The sequence below is a fragment of the Onychostoma macrolepis genome, chromosome 11, assembly GCF_012432095.1.
Source record: "Onychostoma macrolepis isolate SWU-2019 chromosome 11, ASM1243209v1, whole genome shotgun sequence".
In the NCBI taxonomy this organism is placed as follows: Eukaryota; Metazoa; Chordata; class Actinopteri; order Cypriniformes; family Cyprinidae; genus Onychostoma; species Onychostoma macrolepis.
Genome location: NC_081165.1, coordinates 6,348,512 through 6,368,965, shown reverse-complemented (window position 1 = coordinate 6,368,965; position 20,454 = coordinate 6,348,512). Strand labels below are relative to the sequence as shown.

The window sequence follows — 20,454 nt, the reverse complement described above, 5'->3', positions numbered from 1 at the left end:
TTGAGAGATTATATCTCTCAATTCTGAGAAAAAAAGTCAGAATTGAGAGAAAAAATAACGTTTATTATATTTTTACTCAGTGGCGGAAACGGGCTTCCATAGCTTTCATTTCTGCCGTTTGGAATGCAGTACTATTAGATGCACGAAACTCGCGCACTGACAGACTTTCACGCGCGCTTTGTGTTTGTTTGTCCTGAAGGTCGATTGTGGCTGCGGTTAAATGCACTTGCATTTTTTAATACTTTTATACAAAATTGATGTAAACACAGTCATTTTATGTTTTCAGAGCAGGACAAAACATCTGATATGTGGAAATAGATCTGTGCATTAGTCTGAATGCAGCCTGTTAAAGCTGCCAGTGTCTATGATCTCATCAGCAATAATCAAACGAAAAAAGAAAAAAACAACTATTGTCTGTAAACTTTCGGATACTTGAAGAACACTTATTTTAAATAAGTAATTGTTTTAAAGAACAGCCTGCTTATAGAATTGCAGGTAAAATTGATATAAAATGTATGTGAAAATGTAGCCATGTGCAGTAATATTGAAAACTGAGAATGATAGTGATAATCGTAATTGAACTGAATCGTGAAACCAAGATTCACACCCCTATTTTTAAGATGGCAGTACTGACACAGAGAGATCCCAACTATAAACAAAAAGCATAGAAACTGCAATTTTGGTTAAACTGTAAAGTTGTATTTGCACAGCAGAAGAATTAATTGGGAAAAATGTAGATCAAGAATCGTTTTGGAATCGAATCATGAAGTGGCTGAAGATTCCCATCCCTACTTTCTATAGACGTCTATTACTTTTAAACAATATTTTCTATCCCCTAACCCAAACCTAACCCTTACAGAAAACACGCTCAACGCGCCGCAACTTCAGAAAACACATGCAATAGAAAAAGCACCAGCAAACCAAGAAAACACCTTCATCAGTTTGACAGCAGGTGCTGCAAATGCTCACAACACAAACAAATAAAGAATTTTATTTGCAGTGCGTTTCTTTATTTAGTTGTTTTCTTTATTTGCAGCACATTGAGATCTCTCGGCCGCCGTAAGAAAACCTCTTTGCATTGTTACACTTTCAGATAAACATAAACAGAACATTTAATGTGCTTTGTAATATTTTATTATTGTTTTTATGTATTAAATAATAGCTGAATATACTGCTGTCCGTTATGTTCATGCTTATGTTCATCCAGCTGTTGTGGAGTTAATATTCTATCTGGAATTGCATCTCATTCACCGGCACAGAAATGCTGTGTTAGAGAATTCACTGATAAACAATTATTATTTGTTCTCTCTGGCTCAATATATTATATAATCAGTAGATTCAGACTGTGATGTGAAAGAGAAACGTGTCTAATCAGTTGAACGATTAATTGAAAATCAATGATTTAATTAATAATGCTTTTGAACACAACTTGGGCTGAACTAATGAAAGTCATCTTCATGTAACAGTGCTGAATTAGTTGAAATTGTAATTTAGTAATAATTTTTGTCCTGTTATTCTAATTCAAAATCCAGTTGAATATCCAGTCCACTGACTCTGACCCTGATGAACTCAGGTATTGAACTTTCACCAGTAAGCACAAGGCAACAGAACGTGAACTTGGTTCATTTTACCTCATCTAGTGTACAAATTTATTATAAAATAGTTATTATAGAAATTAATATCAGAAACTTAGATACGCACACTCTCTGTCTACGTTACGAAAACTGGTAAAACACAAAAATATCATAACAGTGAAATTCCAAATAGTAATTTCAATTATTCCAATTTGCAAAAGTGTTTCTCTATTATAACAACAGCGGTTGAGGAAGTGTGTTTATGCAGCAATCACAAACACAAACACAATAGTTGAGATCTCATGACAGAACACAGACCGGCTGAATGACATTTTCATTAAAGCTGAACATCTCACATGGAGATTGCTAATCTCTAGTTTACTTATTAATCTGTGTTTTCAGATCATCGACGGTGCTTCATTAATAATGAGTGGTTGCCAGATTGCTAAAATTAAAAGAAAACACCAGGAAAATGTATCCTTTTAAGAAAGAAGCTCTGATTTGGGGATCTGAACTCTTGATATCTGGTAACCTCACACATAGCAAAGGCGTATTCAGCAGATCTCAATGATATTTTCTCTCTTTTTTTGATAAAAATCAAAGATGATTTTGGTCAAGTTTTTATTTTTTAAAATACATTTTTGTCTCGTTTTTTTACCGTCAACGATATCGCATGTTGATATAGTCACAGTTATCATTTATTGACCAAATTGTTGTCTCATCATCGTCTCGTTTTAGTCATGGGAACAAAGCTCGTCAACAAACATGGAATGAAAAATAAATAAAATGCTGAAATACTGGGGTGTGGTTCATTGTATATGTGAAGGAACTGTAATATCGGTATAATAACGGTACAATATATACAGTAAGAGGGACAGTATTTGCTCATTTCTGTGTGTTAGTATGGTGATCAAAGTGACACAGATCAATGAGAAGACTTATGTGTGTGAGAATATGAACTCAAGATTCCTCATATCTATACACGCTCGGCTACAGACTGTGAAAACGGCAATCTCTGGTAACACTCTAAGGTGACAGTTACACATTAAATGTGTTTTCTACAGTAATAACAGTAAATTATGCAGAATTACAAGCAACTCACTAACTAACCCTATAGTAAGTGCATGCAGTTGATTGATATTACTCAGTAATCGCTGTGTAACAAGGACACAATGAAATGAAGTGTAAGTGAAAGAGAGATGACGTGTTCCTCACCTTCTGTAAGCTCTTCATTCAGGTACAGCATCAGTTTCCTTCCTCTCAGGCCGAAGACTTTAGCCGTTTCACGCAGGAGCTCATGGAAGTGCAAGGCGTTCTTTCCCGCTGGGTTCATTAAGAGCAGCGTGGCCACGTCTCCAGTCTGACACTCTACAGGACAAACACACACACGCATAAACAACACACGCTACTCCTGCGACAACACGCGCCATTCCTGCGACAACATGCGCTACTCCTGCGACAACACGAGCCACTCCAGCAACAACACACGCACGCGCTACTCCTGCAACAACACGCACTACTCCTGCGACAACACACTGTGACAACACGCGCTACTCCTGCGACAACACACTCCACTCCGTCGACAACAGACGCTACTCCTGCGACAACACACTGTGACAACACGCGCTACTCCTGCGACAACACACTCCACTCCGTCGACAACAGACGCTACTCCTGCGACAACACACTCCACTCCTGCGACAACATGTACGCGCTACTCCTGCGACAACACGAGCCACTCCAGCAACAACACACGCACGTGCTACTCCTGCAACAACACGCACTACTCCTGCGACAACACACTGTGACAACACGCGCTACTCCTGCGACAACACGCGCCATTCCTGCGACAACATGCGCTACTCCTGCGACAACACGAGCCACTCCAGCAACAACACACGCACGCGCTACTCCTGCAACAACACGCACTACTCCTGCGACAACACACTGTGACAACACGCGCTACTCCTGCGACAACACACTCCACTCCGTCGACAACAGACGCTACTCCTGCGACAACACACTCCACTCCGTCGACAACACGTGCTACTCCTGCGACAACACGAGCCACTCCAGCAACAACACACGCACGTGCTACTCCTGCAACAACACGCACTACTCCTGCGACAACACACACTACTCCTGTGACAACACACTACTCCTGCGACAACATGCGCTACTCCTGCGACAACACGCGCCATTCCTGCGACAACATGCGCTACTCCTGCGACAACACGAGCCACTCCAGCAACAACACACGCACGCGCTACTCCTGCAACAACACGCACTACTCCTGCGACAACACACTGTGACAACAAGCGCTACACCTGCGACAACACACTCCACTCCGTCGACAACACACGCTACACCTGCGACAACACACTCCACTCCGTCGACAACACACGCTACTCCTGCGACAACACACTCCACTCCGTCGACAACACGTGCTACTCCTGCGACAACACGAGCCACTCCAGCAACAACACACGCACGTGCTACTCCTGCGACAACACACGCACACGCTACTCCTGCAACAACACGCACTACTCCTGCGACAACACACTGTGACAACAAGCGCTACACCTGCGACAACACACTCCACTCCGTCGACAACACACGCTACACCTGCGACAACACACTCCACTCCGTCGACAACACACGCTACTCCTGCGACAACACACTCCACTCCGTCGACAACACGTGCTACTCCTGCGACAACACGAGCCACTCCAGCAACAACACACGCACACGCTACTCCTGCGACAACATGCGCCACTCCGTCGACAACACACGCTACTCCTGCGACAACACGTGCTACTCCTGCGACAACACACTCCACTCCGTCGACAACACACGCTACTCCTGCGACAACACACTCCACTCCGTCGACAACACACGCTACTCCTGCAACAACACGAGCCACTCCAGCAACAACACACGCACGCGCTACTCCTGCAACAACACGCACTACTCCTGCGACAACACACTCCACTCCGTCGACAACACGTGCTACTCCTGCGACAACACGAGCCACTCCAGCAACAACACACGCACGTGCTACTCCTGCGACAACACACTCCACTCCAGTGACAACACACTGTGACAACACACACTACTCCTGCGACAACACACTGCGCATGCACTACTCCTGCAACAACACACTCCACTCTGGTGCCATTACACAGTGACAACACACGCACACACTACTCCTGTGACAACACACGCACGCGCTACTCCTGTGACAACACACTGCGACAACACACTCCACTCCTGCGACAACACGCGCCACTCCTGCGACAACACGCGCCACTCCTGCGACAACACGCGCCACTCCTGCGACAACACGCGCCACTCCGGCGACAGCACGCGCATGTGCTACTCCTGCGACAACATGTACGCGCTACTTCTGCGACAACACACTCCACTCCGGTGACAACACACTGTGACAACACACACTACTCCTGCGACAACACACTGTGCATGCACTACTCCTGCGACAACACACTCCACTCTGGTGCCATTACACAGTGACAACACACGCACACACTACTCCTGCGACAACACACGCACGCGCTACTCCTGCGACAACACACTGCGACAACACGCGCCACTCCTGCGACAACACACTCCACTCCGGCGACAGCACGCGCGCATGTGCTACTCCTGCGACAACATGTACGCGCTACTTCTGCGACAACACACTCCACTCCGGTGACAACACACTGTGACAACACACACTACTCCTGCGACAACACACTGCGCATGCACTACTCCTGCGACAACACACTGCGCATGCACTACTCCTGCGACAACACACTCCACTCTGGTGCCATTACACAGTGACAACACACGCACACACTACTCCTGCGACAACACACGCACGCGCTACTCCTGCGACAACACACTGCGACAACACGCGCCACTCCTGCGACAACACACTCCACTCCGGCGACAGCGCGCATGTGCTACTCCTGCGACAACATGCGCCACTCCGTCGACAACACACTCCACTCCGGCGACAGCACGCGCATGTGCTACTCCTGCGACAACATGTACGCGCTACTTCTGCGACAACACACTCCACTCCGTCGACAACACGCGCCACTCCGTCGACAACACGCGCCACTCCGTCGACAACACGCGCCACTCCGTCGACAACACGCGCCACTCCGTCGACAACACGCGCCACTCCTGCGACAACACGCGCCACTCCTGCGACAACACGCGCCACTCCGACAACACGCGCCACTCCGTCGACAACACACTGTGACAACACGCGCTTCAAAACAGCTTTCCATTGTGTCTCTGGATTTGCATCCTCATTGTTGAGAAAATTGTAAAGTCACAAGTTAACTGACCGCTCATTAACTACTTGTGTCAAGTAATCAAGCACATTAATCAAGGACTAGATGAGTTCATTCTTCAGGACACGTGATAAGTGTTTCAAAATAGATTTAAAATAAAATAGATAGAAGTGTAACACACTCCATAGTCAGCTGCCTTCTAAGGGAGCATATTAATTTAAAACAAAATCTTATTTGTGACCTGTGTTATTTTAACATCCCTGAGAAACTGTTAGTTTTTGTTAATATATTGTATGCTTTTGTTACATTTTATGTTTTCATTTTAATTTTAATTAAATTTTTTTTATTAAATTTGTTGTGTTTTACTTATTTTGCTAAATAGGTCTATAGTTTTTATTCATTTTTATATGTATGGAGATTAGGAGTGATATGTATATCTAAATACGTGTGTGTGTGTGTGTGTGTGTGTGTGTGTGTGTGTGTGTGTGTGTATGTGTGTATATGTGTATGTGTGTATATATATATATATATATATATAAATAAAATGATGAGATGTGTGTGACGAGTGAAACCCACCGGCTGGACTGGCGTTCATGAGCTGCAGATTGACATATGGACACAGCAGAGAGTCGGAGCTGCTCACGTCTGCAGGACTCGAACCTGAGGTCACCGTCAGCATTTTCCCGCTCAGGGACATCAGGTCAGTCTCAGCGTTCAGCGCTGAAAGAGACAAACACACGTGTGACTGAAACACCTTCATGTTTCCCTTCAAACCCTTTCAGGAATATCTACAGGGTTCCTACACCTTGGTTAACTTCAAATTCAAGGACCTTTCAAGGACTTTCCAGGTCCAATACCCTCAAATTCAAGGACTTAATGTGGGGACACATTTCAAGTGAAAACAAAGGTTACATCGCGTCACCTTGTAAGATACATTGTTACAGTTTTCATGTGTCAAACACAACTATGCAAAAAAGCTTCTTTTTTTTGCATTTATTTTTGGCCATATGACAAATCTAATATTTGTCGTATTTCTGTTTTGCATAAAATTGAATAATATTTGGTACATACTATACTGCATTCTAAAAATGATCTGATATTAACTTTATGGATTTTTTTGAAAAGAGCTTAGGCTCATGTAACCAGAAGTTTTAAGATATATGAATATGCTTTTAAGTTTTTCTTGCCTCATGGCTTTACATTATCTTAACAAGCAAAGCAATTCAACATTACATCCTTTGGATCTCTGGCAAGCCATTCTTTGTAATCTTCTTTGGTGAGCCAAATATCTTGAAACTTGCATTTTCCAGTCATCACGTTTCAGTGGTTTCAGCCTATTTTTGCAATGTTTCACGGTGTGTCTGTGAAACGTTGAGGTACCATCTTAGTAGTTTCGTGTGCGTGTGAACGTCATGGCAACGAACAACACAAAGTATCTCACATGGGAAACACTTAATGTAATGCATAAATGTGCAACGTAAATCAAGCAAGCTAGTATGCACAAAGTGTTGGCAAAATAAATTAGAAAACTGGAGGGAATAATATGGAATTTTCAAGGACCTGTATCTATGTTTGTTTATTTTCAAAAACTTTCCAGGGCCTTGAAAATTTTTAATCAGATTCACAAACTTTCAAGGATTTCAAGGACCCGTGGGAACCCTGATCTACTAATATGGAAAGTCAAAATGAGTGTCAGAAGACCAACTCAATTCTTCTTACATGTGAAGAGCGCTTCAAATGACTCAAATGTTGGCATTGTGACAACACTATCTGCAAGTGTGGGAAAACTCAGATGAAGAGAACAAACACCAAATACACACACACACACACACGACTAAACACTGACCAGTTCATGAATCAATGATCTGATTGAAAACACACTCCACTGCTTCACTAAACTCCAAACAAAGACAGATGGCCAAATAAATAAACCCTGACCTAAATGAAACCACACCACTACTCCTAATTAATGACAGAATTCATAAGCTGAATATGAATGCACTAATTTAGAGAAAAAGTAAAAATAAATAAATAAATAAAAACCTGGCTGTCACAACCTGTGGATCTGCTCATACATTATGAGTCAAAACTGCTTTTCTTGTGACACTGATTTTACCGCGGTGTTACAGTTTGTACTACACCTCGTTCACAGACTGAGTGAATATTTTTCATCAGAACACAAAAGCACGAATGTGTGTTAGGCAAATAAACAACGTCAGAATGATTTTGGCTGAATGATCTCTTTAATTATTATTTTAATTATATCATTATAATTATGCTGCAACCACTTTTAAAAACGGTTTACTGTTGTAAATTACAAATGTACTGTAAAAAATTAATTTGATGACTATTTTCACTGCAATTTACAATTCTAATGTTTAAGCCATAAATTCTTGACTTTAAATCGTTCAAATCGTCAAGCTTTAATTCTGGTGAAACACTGGTGAAAGGCTGTAATCATCTGTGTACAAAAGTGCAGGAAACGATCTGAATGTGTAAATAAAGTGAACCCAGCATGCATTGTGTTCTCAAATGAGTGTTAAACTCGCAGAACACTGACAGATTGAGCTGACTGCATTTACTGTGAACCGAAGCGATCTGAGACACTTACTAAAGCAAATCATATCACAATTATATCGTTTTTATATCATTATCTTTTCATGTTATAGAGTAAGCACAGTATGAAAAGTGAACTGAAAATAAAACAAAAATGTGAGGATGATCATTGTTGTCTTGCATGATTTGAGAAAGAGCGTCCTGAGCTTCAATCTGACCATCTGTACAAAGAGTCACGTGACATTCATTTCCTTTTATTTGCTTGCAAATATGTCTAGCAATACAGCACTTTCTATTAATTCCCAGTTTTAAATGAAAATGATCCCAAATTTTCGATGTTGTCTTAGACTTCTGGACATATCAGTATATTGGTCACTGAAAGTGTCTGATACATTCTGGGAGTTTTTGAGTCTGGAGGTGACGTTTCTCACCTGTCTTCCCATTGAATATGGTCACAGGTGCACCGTTGAGTCCAAAAACACTGCAGCAAACGGTCTTGAGCCGCTCCACGTCCAGTATGTCATCACCCTTGGGGTTCTCCAGCAGAACGACACCCTCTGAGAGAAGCATGAATGGAGAAGAGTGAGCATGGCTCTGAGAGAACAACGTGTTTAGAGAGCACACAGTGGAGCGGAAACACACTTAATTACATGTGTCCCTCTCATCACAGAGGTACATCAATGCTTACAAACGCATCTGCTCACAACAGCGCACTTGTGATTGAGTCTGAACTCCAGCGGTGATGTACCTTGCTGTTTGTCCTTGAGTGTGACTCTGAGGTTGACGTAAGCGCAGGCCGCGGTGGTCAGAGGCGCTCTGGAGTCAGATGACCCTCGCACGATAGTTAACTCCAGATCCGAGCCTTTCAGCTGCAACACAAACAATCACAACCCTGATCCAGTGCACAACATATCCTTCTGAGGATGACTTGCTAACACAACACAACATGCATGGAGTGCTCTTTTCTTAAGGGATCGTTCACCCGGAAATGAAAAATCTGCCGTTCATTTGCCTGAGGCTCTGGATTACAGGTAATAATATTGTAAGTAATGTTCAGTTTCTTGCACAGACCAATCGTTTCGCTTCATAAGACCTCAGTATATCTCCAGGAGCCAGAGGTTAAATTTCGTGCTGCCTGTATCAGGGTTTCTGCAGGATTTTTAAGCACAAATTTAAGACTTTAAGACCTGCACAAATAAAATTAATAGCATATGAGCAGGGTAGGGCGATGTCTATAGTAACATATTAAACTGTAAAATTACTGTAAAAAGCATGATTTACAGTTCAGATACAAGTTCTCACAAAAACAAAGTTTTATAAAATGATACACTTTACATTTCAGCCTTTAAACAATTTAAGAAAATGGATGCGTCAAAAGTATTAATTATAGTGCTGCCAAACGATTAATTGCGATTAATAGCATCCAAAATAAAAGTTTTTGTTTACATAATATAAGTGTATATTTATTATGTATATATAAATAAAAACACATGCATGTATATATTTAAGAAAAGTTTTGTTTATATATTAAATATATTTATACAGTATTTAATATAAAATATAAGAATATTAATATATACATTTATATACATGCAAATATTTTCTAAATATATACTGAAAGTGTGTTTATTTATATATACATAAATACACACAGTACACATACATAAACAAAAACTTATTTTGGATGCAATTAATTGTGATTAATCGTTTGATAGCACTAATTAATTACTATATTAGTTTATAAAATTATATTTACATTTAGTCATTTAGCAGATGCTTTTATCCAAAGTGACTTACAAATGAGGACAATGGAAGCAATCAAATCAACAAAAGAGCAATGATATGCGAGTGCTATAACAAGTCTCGGTTAGCCTAACGCAGTTCGCATAACAAGGTTTTTTTTCATATAATAAATAAAAAGAAAACAAGTAGATAGAATAGAAAAGAATAGAGAATGCTAGTGTTAGAGGCTCTTTTATATATTAAATAAAAAGAAAAACGTAGATAGAATAGAAAAAGAACAGAGAAAGCTAGTGTTAGTGGCTCTTATTATTATCAATAAATTGTTATATTAATTAAATAAGATATAAATACATTGTACTGTTTAGATTTATAATGATTATCTTCTTATTGATCCACCAGTTCACATTTACAGCTCTGTGTGTTTACAGGGTAAAAACATGGGTCAATTTTCACATTGGTCTGAACAAAAACAACTGCCTTATTGAAAATGCACATTCGTTCTCTGCCAGCAGGTGGTGCTTTTGGAACGGCAGAAATATAACTGTTTCCCCGATAACAGCTGAACACAAAGCAGCGCAGCACCGGACTTTGAAACGTGTGGCAGCAGCGCTCATGTTTATTTAATGAAATCATTGCCTTTTGAAGTTTAATCATCACATTCATATCGCAATTCTGGTCTTTCCATCCCCAAACTTTCTATTTTAAGACTTTTTATGGCCTTAAATTTGATAAAACTAAATTTAAGACTTAAGACTTTAAGGAGACGCGGGAACCCTGCTGTATGTTTTTTTTACTCTCAAAGTGACCGTAGCCATTGACTTGCATATTAAGAATAAACAGAGACCACAGTTTCTGCTAAAAATCTTCTTTACTGTTGTAGTGAAGAAAAAAAGTCACCTACATCTCAGATGGCCTGACGGCGAGTAAATGAACAGCAGATTATCATTTCTGGGTGAACGATCCCTTTTTTTTACACATTTTTATACAAAAATACATTGGATGTATTTTAGGAATAGGGTTTATAATATGAGAGGAAAACAGATGCAATTTGTTAATATACCCAGATCCACTAAGCCACTTAGAGAGAATAAGCTGAATTCAGTTCTGCAAACCGTGACAAATAAAACTGAATAAAAACCCAAAGGTCTAGCCATGCACTCATGCCATCCTTTTAGGGCCGTTAAAAATAACATATCAATCAATATTATGTCACATGATCTTCTTATACATGACATATTTTGTGTGTGCTTCAGTTATTGGTTTAGTATGCTTGTGTTGCATGATTTTCTAGCACACATATATTTGTGTCTATTAGCACACATATTCAGTGATGTATTTAGTATCATAACTGAGGTATGAGAGCTAGGATGGGACTGAAAATGTTGCTGTTCAGCCACCCTTATTTTTTTTAAATATTATTTTATTTTTATTACATACACTATGTGGCAAGTAAACCAGCACAAAAACAAAAAAACATTCACTAGCTGGCAACTATGTGATATTCTACTCAGCTGCACACATGACATAAAGACAAAATGTATTTTTGTACTTTTTTTTTTGCACATAATGTGTGGGGCTCCATATTATTTAGCTCATTTTGTGTGTAAAAAGTGCAAAGAGTGTAAAAATGCAATGATTAGAGAATTTAGAATTTGATTATAATTACTATAATAATAATAATAATAATAATAAATAATAATGTACTATAAACATAAATAAACAAGGTATTACAGAGGAACCTCAAAACGCATGCAACACTGAGCAAAAAAACTTGCACTCTGAATTAAATGAGTGTTCATACAGCTGAGCTCAGCTTTCTGTGCCATTATTTATATTCTTATGTGTTGATTTGAGTTATTCATTATTTCCTTCGCTAATTGCCATGTGATTGTGGAACATTTGGAGAATGAATCTAGAAATGCAGTCAGAAAACATGTTAAAATATGTGCCTTGACTTGTGATGATAATTCAAGTGTATAAACCATCAATAGTTCATTAGCTCTTATCTTCCTGAACATGACAGATTTCATGCGAATTTTAATTAGCAGTGAAGCAAATATTCCCGTTAGATGCGAACTTTTACTATTCTGTTACTTAGGTCTGTTTGTGTTAGTCTGCATCAAGTCATGCATGATGCTTTCTCCATGTTAAATCTATCAAGAGTTGTAAAGCATATTCATATTTGCAGGCTGGTATTAGTAGACATCAAATGTCGGTATTGGCAGGAGAACAAAGTGCAGGAAACGGCACAGTCTCAGAGTGACAGTGGACCAGTATCTGTGCATCTCTAAATGAGTTCAGCATCAATCAGTGTGTCACCTGCGTTTTCTCCTGGACGATCACGCTGGCATTCTGGGACACTGGATAGGGCTTGAGAGGAGCTTTAGTCGTGGCAAAGATGAAGTCTGTGTGTGCCTGGATGACTTTATCCAGGTATTCCCCCGCCGGCTGACTGCTGTAATACACAGTGATCTCATCCGACGGGACCAGATGACCCTGAGACCACAAGTTTGACACATTAAAAGACATACGCAGGATTACAGGAAAAATTTTTATAAAATAAAAAATTGCTTGATCTTACACAGTCTCGAAAAGTATTTGATTTTAAAAACATGCAGTAATATTTTAGAATAGTACAGGTTAAAATAGCTGTTCTCTATGTGAATATCTGTTAAAATGTAATTGATTGATGTGATCACATGTGTCACATGATCCTTCAGAAATCATTCTAGGCAAGGCAAGGCAAAGTTTATTTACAGTGTCGTGAAAAGGTTTTTGCCCCCTTCCTGTTTTTTTTTTTTGCATATTTGTTACACTTAAAAGATTCAGATCATCAAACAAATTTTAATATTACACAAAGATAATGCAAGTAAATACAAAATGCTGTTTTTAAATGATGATTTCATTTATTAAGGGAAGAAAGCGGTCCAAACCTACCTGGCCCTACGTGAAAAATTAATTACCCCCTCCTGTTAACTCATGAAAGAACTGTGATTAACCACATTATTTTAGAAAGCCGAGTTAAATTTCACTAGCCACACCCAGGCCTGATTACTGCCAGACCTGTTGAATCAAGAAATCACTTAAATAGAACCTGTCTGACAAAGTGAAGCATGTTTAAAGAGCAACACATCATGCCGCGATCTAAAGAAATTCAAGAACAGATGAGAAACAAAATAGTTGACATGTATCAGTCTGGAAAGGGTTATAAAGCCATTTCTAAGGCTTTTGGACTCCAGCAAACTACGGTCAGAGCCATTATCCACAAATGGAGAAAACTTGGAACAGTGGTGAACCTTCCCAGGAGTGGCCGGCCTACCAAAATTACTCCAAGAGCGCAACGACGACTCATCCAGGAGGTCATAAAAGAACCCAGAACAACATCTAAAGAACTACAGGCCTCACTTGCCTCAAGTAAGGTCAGTGTTCATGATTCAACAATAAGAAAGAGACTGGGCAAAAACAGCATCCATGGGAGAGTTCCAAGGCAAAAGCCATTGCTGACCAAAAAAAACACAAAGTCTCGTCTCACATTTGCCAAAAAATATCTTGATTATCCCCAAGACTTTTGGGCAAATATTCTGTGGACTGATGTGACAAAAGTTTAACTTTTTGGAAGGTGTGTGTCCCGTTACATCTGGCGTAAAACCAACATAGCATTTCATAAAAAGAACATCATACAACAGTCAAACATGGTGGTGGTAGTGTGATGGTCTGAGGCTGCTTTGCAGCTTCAGAACCTGGATGACTTGCCATAATTGATGGAACCATGAATTCTGCACTCTATCAGAAAATCCTGAAGGAGAATGTCTGGCCATCAGTTTGTGACCTCAAGCGCACTTGGGTTATGCAGCAGGACAATGATCCCAAACACACCAGCAAGTCCACCTCTGAATGGCTCAACAAAAACAAAATTAAGGTTTTGGAGTGGCCAAGTCAAAGTCTGGACTTAAATCCAATTGAGATGCTGTGGCATAGGGCTGCACGATTAAATCGAATGCAATTTCCATGCGCATTTTGTCAGTAAAGCCGGTTCTGTAATCAGCAGTAAATCTCCATGACCTGCTTTCAGATGGAGCAGCATTTACTACACAGAGCCGCAGTTCACGTACAGGTTATGCAAAAAATAAGTTAATTTTAAAAACCACAGACGATATTACTGCGCGATTATGAAATCGAAGAAATTGTCCGCGATAATGACAGCTGTTTGCGTAGCTTCTCAGTGAACTAATGCTCTGTGTAGTAAATGCTGCTCTATCTGAAAGCATGTGACAATAGCACATTTAATAACAGGTTTTTACTCCAAACTCACTTCATAACATCAGTCGAGTGTTTGAAATAAATCCTTCTGTGAGATGATGTGGCTTCTTACACAGAATAAGGCATGCGACATATTTAATAGTATTCTAAGCAGTGATAAAGGCATTGCATTATAAATATACTTTATTATAATGAAAATTATAATAATAAGAACTCAGATAAACCATATATTGTCGTAGTCTTGTTTATTAGTCACGTTGAATCAATGAAAACAGTTAAATCTTCTGTTTATTCAGCAACTGCTATAGGTAGTATAAGAGTTTCTCTGGCCTTCGGATGGAGATTTACTACTGATCACAGAACCGTGCTTCACTGAAAGATACGCATGACAATCGCAGCTTCTGCCTAATCGCGATTGCGATTTCATTTTGATTTATCGTGCAGCCCTACTCTGGTATGACCTTAAACAGTCCATTCATGCTCGAAAACCCTCCAATGTTGCTGAATTAAAACAATTCTGCAAATAAGAGTGGGACAAAATTCCTCCACAGCGATATGAAAGACTCATTGCCAGTTATCGCAAACACTTGATTGTAGTTGTAAAGGCATGAACAAGTTTCTCCAAGTCTTGACTGGAAACAAAACATCTAGTTCTTGCAATGTTTTTGAGATGATAGTATACTGATTTAGTTACTGCTTTGACATGACTACTAAAACTAAGGTCTGTCTCCAGAAACACCCCAAGATTTTTGACTTGGTTTTTAGTGTTTGACCCCTAGAGTCAAGGTATGCATTCATCTTGAGAACTTGACACTGAACATTGACTTCATTTTTCTCCTTATTTAACTGAAGAACGTTCTGGCACATCCAACTGTTAATTTCATCAATGCATTGGCAGAGGGAGTCAATGGGGTCATTTGTAGATAAGGCTAGGTAAATCTGGGTATCATCAGCATAGCTGTGATAGGCAATTTGGTTCTTTCTCATTATTTGACTTAGTGGGAGCATATACAGGCTAAACAAGAGTGGTGCAAGAATTGAGCCTTGTGGGACTCCACATGTCACGGACGTCCACTTAGAAGGGAGAGGTTATTATGTGAGTATAGGAGAGCATAAGTCTAAGTATGACCTGGACCATTTGAGTACCATCCCAGAAAGCCCGACCCAGTTTTCCAGTCTCTCTAGAAGTATGTTATGATCGACAGTGTCAAACACAGCACTAAGATCTAATAGTACCACCACTGATACTTTTCCGGAATCAGAATTAAAGCAAATATAATTTCTTATCTTTATGAGCGCCGTCTCGGTGCTGTGATGCGGTCGGAAACCAGATTGAAAATTGTCCAGGTATCCATTTGAGTTTAAGTAGTAGCTCAGCTGATTAAAAACTACCTTTTCAATAATCTTGCCTATAAAAGGAAGATTTGATATTGGTCTATGGTTGCTCAATATGGTCTTATCAAGACTGCTCTTTTTCAGAAGTGAGGCATTTACCAGTTCTAAGAGATCTGCTTCTAAACAGTTAAAAACACTTTTGAAAAAAGATGTGGGAAGTGTGTCAAGGTCGCAGGTTGACGATTCAAGGTGCTGTACTATTTCTTCCAAAATTTTGCTATCAATTGCTTCAAAAACAAACATAGTAACTTCTTTTTGAAATTGCGGTCGATTCTGACTGACCTCTGCATAACTTGAGAATGTGCTAATGACCTTTCTCATATTACGGATCTTCTCAGAAAATAAGTAAACTCATTGCATTTGCTGTCTGAGAGCATTTCACTGGGAAATCGACTTCCCAGTATCTTCCCAGTGATATAGTAGTAAAAAGAGTGCGAGAGTTGTTTAAGTTACTGTTTATAAGGTTTGAGAAGAAGCTCTGTCTAGCTGTGGCTAGTTCACATTGAAAGCATGAAGGTTGTCTTTATAGATGCTATAGTGAATTTCAGGTTTCATCTTTCGCCACATCCGCTCGACTTTTCTGCATTGTCTTTTCATACTCTGTACTGCTGTTGATTTTCTCCCAAGGTGCTTTTTGTTAAGGAAACTGTGACATTTTATTTTTCATGATTCACAGATGACTAGAAAGTTCAAAAGAATAACAATTTATTTGAAATAAAAATCTTTTGTAACATTATAAATGTCTTTACTGTAAGTTTATCAATTTAATGCATCCTTGATCAATAAAAAAAAAAAAATTATAATCTTACCCAAACTTTTGATTATTTTGATTAATGATTTAATGTGGATAGATAATTATGGTAACAGGGTTGCAAACTCCTATAAAAAGAAAGTGAAAATATTCTGAACAATGACTGCTGATTCTCTGAAAGATCAGCAGCTCTTTGACTGATCATTTATTACACACAATTCTCTCGGTGGTGAAGAACAGCTCATTTAATCTGCCTTCAATTTAAAAGAAAAAAAACAGATGTGCACTGGGAAATGGCAGCAAGTGCTAATCATTTTCCCAAAGCAGGTGCTATGACAAAACAAACGAGCCTGTTGTGGAAAATACTGGCTTGGGCATTTGATACCTTTGAACAACAAGAGAAAAAAAAAAAAAACACTCTTGCGCTCTTCCATGAGCCTCACTCAGTCCGGCCCCCAGTCACCACCTCTCATCTCAGCAAACGCTGAAAAATTAATTCCCTCCCATGGAAAATTCCCTCAGATTTTTTCAGACTTTCAATAAGAGAGGAATTCAGGCCTGGCAGGCGTCCCGCGCCCTTCCCCCCTCACATATAGAGCACAGTGGAAAAAACGTTTGTTTATTAAGAAAAAAGAGGCACAAAAAAAGCGAGGGGCGAGGGAAGGAATCTGTCTTACTTTACTGAATTCCACACAACTTCAAAGTGCTGCTTGTCTTCAAGTGCACTCTGGGTAATTAAGCTTTATTAAGTTGCTCAATGCATGCAGAACTCTGGGGTGGAAAGATCGCCCAGAAAGCATCCCTCACGAGCCTGGGAAAAACAAGTGAGCCAGACCCGAGAGAGAGCTGAGATAAACACACGAAAGAGGTGTACGATTCACAAAACACACGCCCAAAAATAAGACTTCAACCTTCACCCAAATCACAGCTTCAGCACTGAGTGAACGGCTCTCTCTGTTTTAAATGAGACTCATAGACAGTCAGCCGTTAGTCCCACCCAATCACTCACCACTGCTCCAGCCAAATCACACCATACACACTGTTTGGAGTAATTAGGTAAATAGTAAATAGATTTTATAATGTTTATTACAGAAGTATCTTCTGATTACCATGGCTGAACTGATTTTTTGAAAAATATGCAAAAATACTAATATTGCGAAATATTATTAGAATGTAAAATTTTTGTTTTCTATGTGAATATGTTAAAGGGGACCTATTATGCCCCTTTTTACAATATGTAAAATAAGTCTCTGATGTCCCCAGAGTGTGTATGTGAAGTTTTACCTCAAAATAACCCACAGATCATTTTTTATAGCTTGTTAAAATTGCCACTTTTAGGGTATCAGACAAAACGTGCCGTTTTTGTGTGTGTCCCTTTAAATGCAAATGAGCTGCTGTTCCCGGCCCCCTTTTCAGAAGAGGGCAGAGCTTCAAGAGCTCAAGCTCCGGCATACAAATAAACATTCCACTATTAGTACAAACCTGTTATCTTTACAGAAAACCTACTCGGTTTAAAAGTCAGTCATCTGATTGTACTGTGCATAATAAATGATCGTTTATGAATTACACAGACAGGGAGCATGGTGCGATAAAAATAACGACAGCTGGTTTCATTGTGCCTTAGCGTGCCAATCACAAACTTTATAAGTCCCACTTGTGATTATGAGCTTGATAGGGCAGAGAGTGTCACAAATGGGTGGGACGTTTTCCCTTCAGTGAGGTGTACAAAGGGATAATCTGAAACCACTCATATGGAGAGACCGGTTATAATTTATTGGGATTATAAAAAAAATGAGTGGGTGGATTTTTACCATTACAGGCTGTTGTTTTCACACACTGCGGCCACACAACTGTGTTCAAACACCTTAAAAAAAGTGATTTTTGCATAATAGGTCCTCTTTATAATGTAATTTATTGCTGTTCAAAGCTGAATTTTCAGCATCTTTACTCCAGTCTTCAGTGTCATATTATCCTTCAGAAATGTACTTCTTATACTTTTATTCATCGAGGCTGCATTGAATTGATCAAAAGTGACACTAAGATCATCTATAATGTTACAAAGGATTTATATTTCAAATAAATGCTGTTCTTTCTATTCATCTGTGAATCCTTAAAAATAAAATGTATGATGGTTTCCACAAAAAAAATATTAATCAGCACAACTGTTTTCAACATCAAATCAGCAGCAAATCAGCATATTAGAATGATTTCTGAAGGATCATGTGACACTGAAGACTGGAGTAATGATGCTGAAAATCCAGCTTTGATCACAGAAATAAATTACAGTTTAACATTCACAGAGAAAACAGCCATTTTAAATTCTAATAATATTTCACAATCTTTACTTTATTTTAGATCATATAAAGACATTGAGACTTCTTTCAAAAACATGAAGACTCCAAACTATTGAGCAATATTGTACTTCATGTTTTCTCACCTTCTTGCGCAGTTTCTGGATGCGGTTGATGACCTCGCGGGCCACACCTTCATCCTGCATGGACTGATCGGGGGTGACGTCCAGAAGAACCAGCACCTATGAGAACACAGGGGTCAGTTCATATCACGAGGCTGCAGGAGCGTGGGTTCAGACGGAGTGAGAGCAGAAAGAGCACCTGAGCATCTGAATGCGCCTCATACTGGGACGGTGTTCCTGAGGTCTGATCGAAGCTGTACATCAGACGCAGATCATCCTCATGCAGCTCATGACCGTCCACAACGATGGACCCTGCAGAGCAGACACATGAGACATGAGAGCTGCTCACAGACGAGACGGGACAGCGCCGCTTTATTAATATGAGCAAAGATAATATTTGAAAGATATTGCTGATACCTGTACCATAATGACAAAGCAATAGAAACGTTTTTTATTTACAGAACATAGGTGTGGCAATATACTGTTTAATTTCCATAATTCCAATAACCAAATGTTTTTTTATGGTTTACAAAAGCACAGCTTTTCTAGTTTGTGATTACGATTCATGTATTACATATTTTATACACACACATCACAAAAATGTATACACACACATTTTATATACACACAATAGTTCTTTCTGGTCCTCGAATCTGATTGCCTGATAAGAATGTTGATATTAGAGTCCAACAGAACTCCAGCCGCTTCACTGTTTGCGTCACTCCTCTTGCCGAAGTTACCGTATTTCTTACAGCGAGTGTCATGGTGGATGCCCAAATCCACTATAATTTTAAAAATGATACTGTTTTTGTGTCACGGAATGTAGTTTTAAGAGCATTTCAGGCGAGAATGTACTTGTTTGGACTTCAAATATGAAGCGCTCATAAACCCACGGAGAGAGCGCCTCACCTCAGTCAGATCTTACCGCTGGCTCTGATGTCTCTATAGTGGTTAAACATGAGATATATTTCGTTTTGGGTAAATCTAATGGGCAGTCTTTGGTCTGAATCTATTATTTGTTCCAGAGCAAATAGTTTTGGCATAATCTCATCATGTTTATGTAACTTCAATGCTGTATATCAGAGCGCTGCCTTTGTACTTTTGACTGAATTGTCTAGCAACTTTTATGATGGCTGCTGCTGTTTATTAAATATTATTATTCAATAAATAATATTTTATATAAAAAAATAGTATTGGTAAACGGTGTGTGTGTTCATAATGGTGATTTTAGTAACATTGTTCTGCCATTAGATGGCGACAAGAGACTGTTTTAGGAGTCAGCAGGAAAGATTTTTAAACTGAAAAATACTAAACCACAGTTTTGAACAAGGAAGTTATTTCTTCTTTCAAAAAGCTTGTACGCAGCCAACAAATGCACCGAGCAGCGCTGTCATCAGAAATCACCCTTAACAGATGAAAGGATATTACGAGCCTATCAGACATTCAAACTAATGATTA

General features: G+C 39.4%; 1 protein-coding gene across 1 annotated transcript in view; it reads right to left on the bottom strand.

Moving 5' to 3' along the window:
- The window catches only part of iars1 (isoleucyl-tRNA synthetase 1), a 79,646-nt gene that overhangs the window by 1,333 nt on the left and 57,859 nt on the right, over window positions 1–20,454 (bottom strand). Inside the window, exons 26-32 of the mRNA XM_058790729.1 lie at window positions 19,196–19,308; window positions 19,021–19,116; window positions 12,497–12,673; window positions 9,183–9,303; window positions 8,866–8,991; window positions 6,455–6,598; window positions 2,790–2,942 (exon numbers count right to left, since the gene is read on the bottom strand). Coding sequence (XP_058646712.1) covers window positions 2,790–2,942; window positions 6,455–6,598; window positions 8,866–8,991; window positions 9,183–9,303; window positions 12,497–12,673; window positions 19,021–19,116; window positions 19,196–19,308 — 930 coding nt within the window. The remainder of the gene's footprint in view (window positions 1–2,789; window positions 2,943–6,454; window positions 6,599–8,865; window positions 8,992–9,182; window positions 9,304–12,496; window positions 12,674–19,020; window positions 19,117–19,195; window positions 19,309–20,454) is intronic.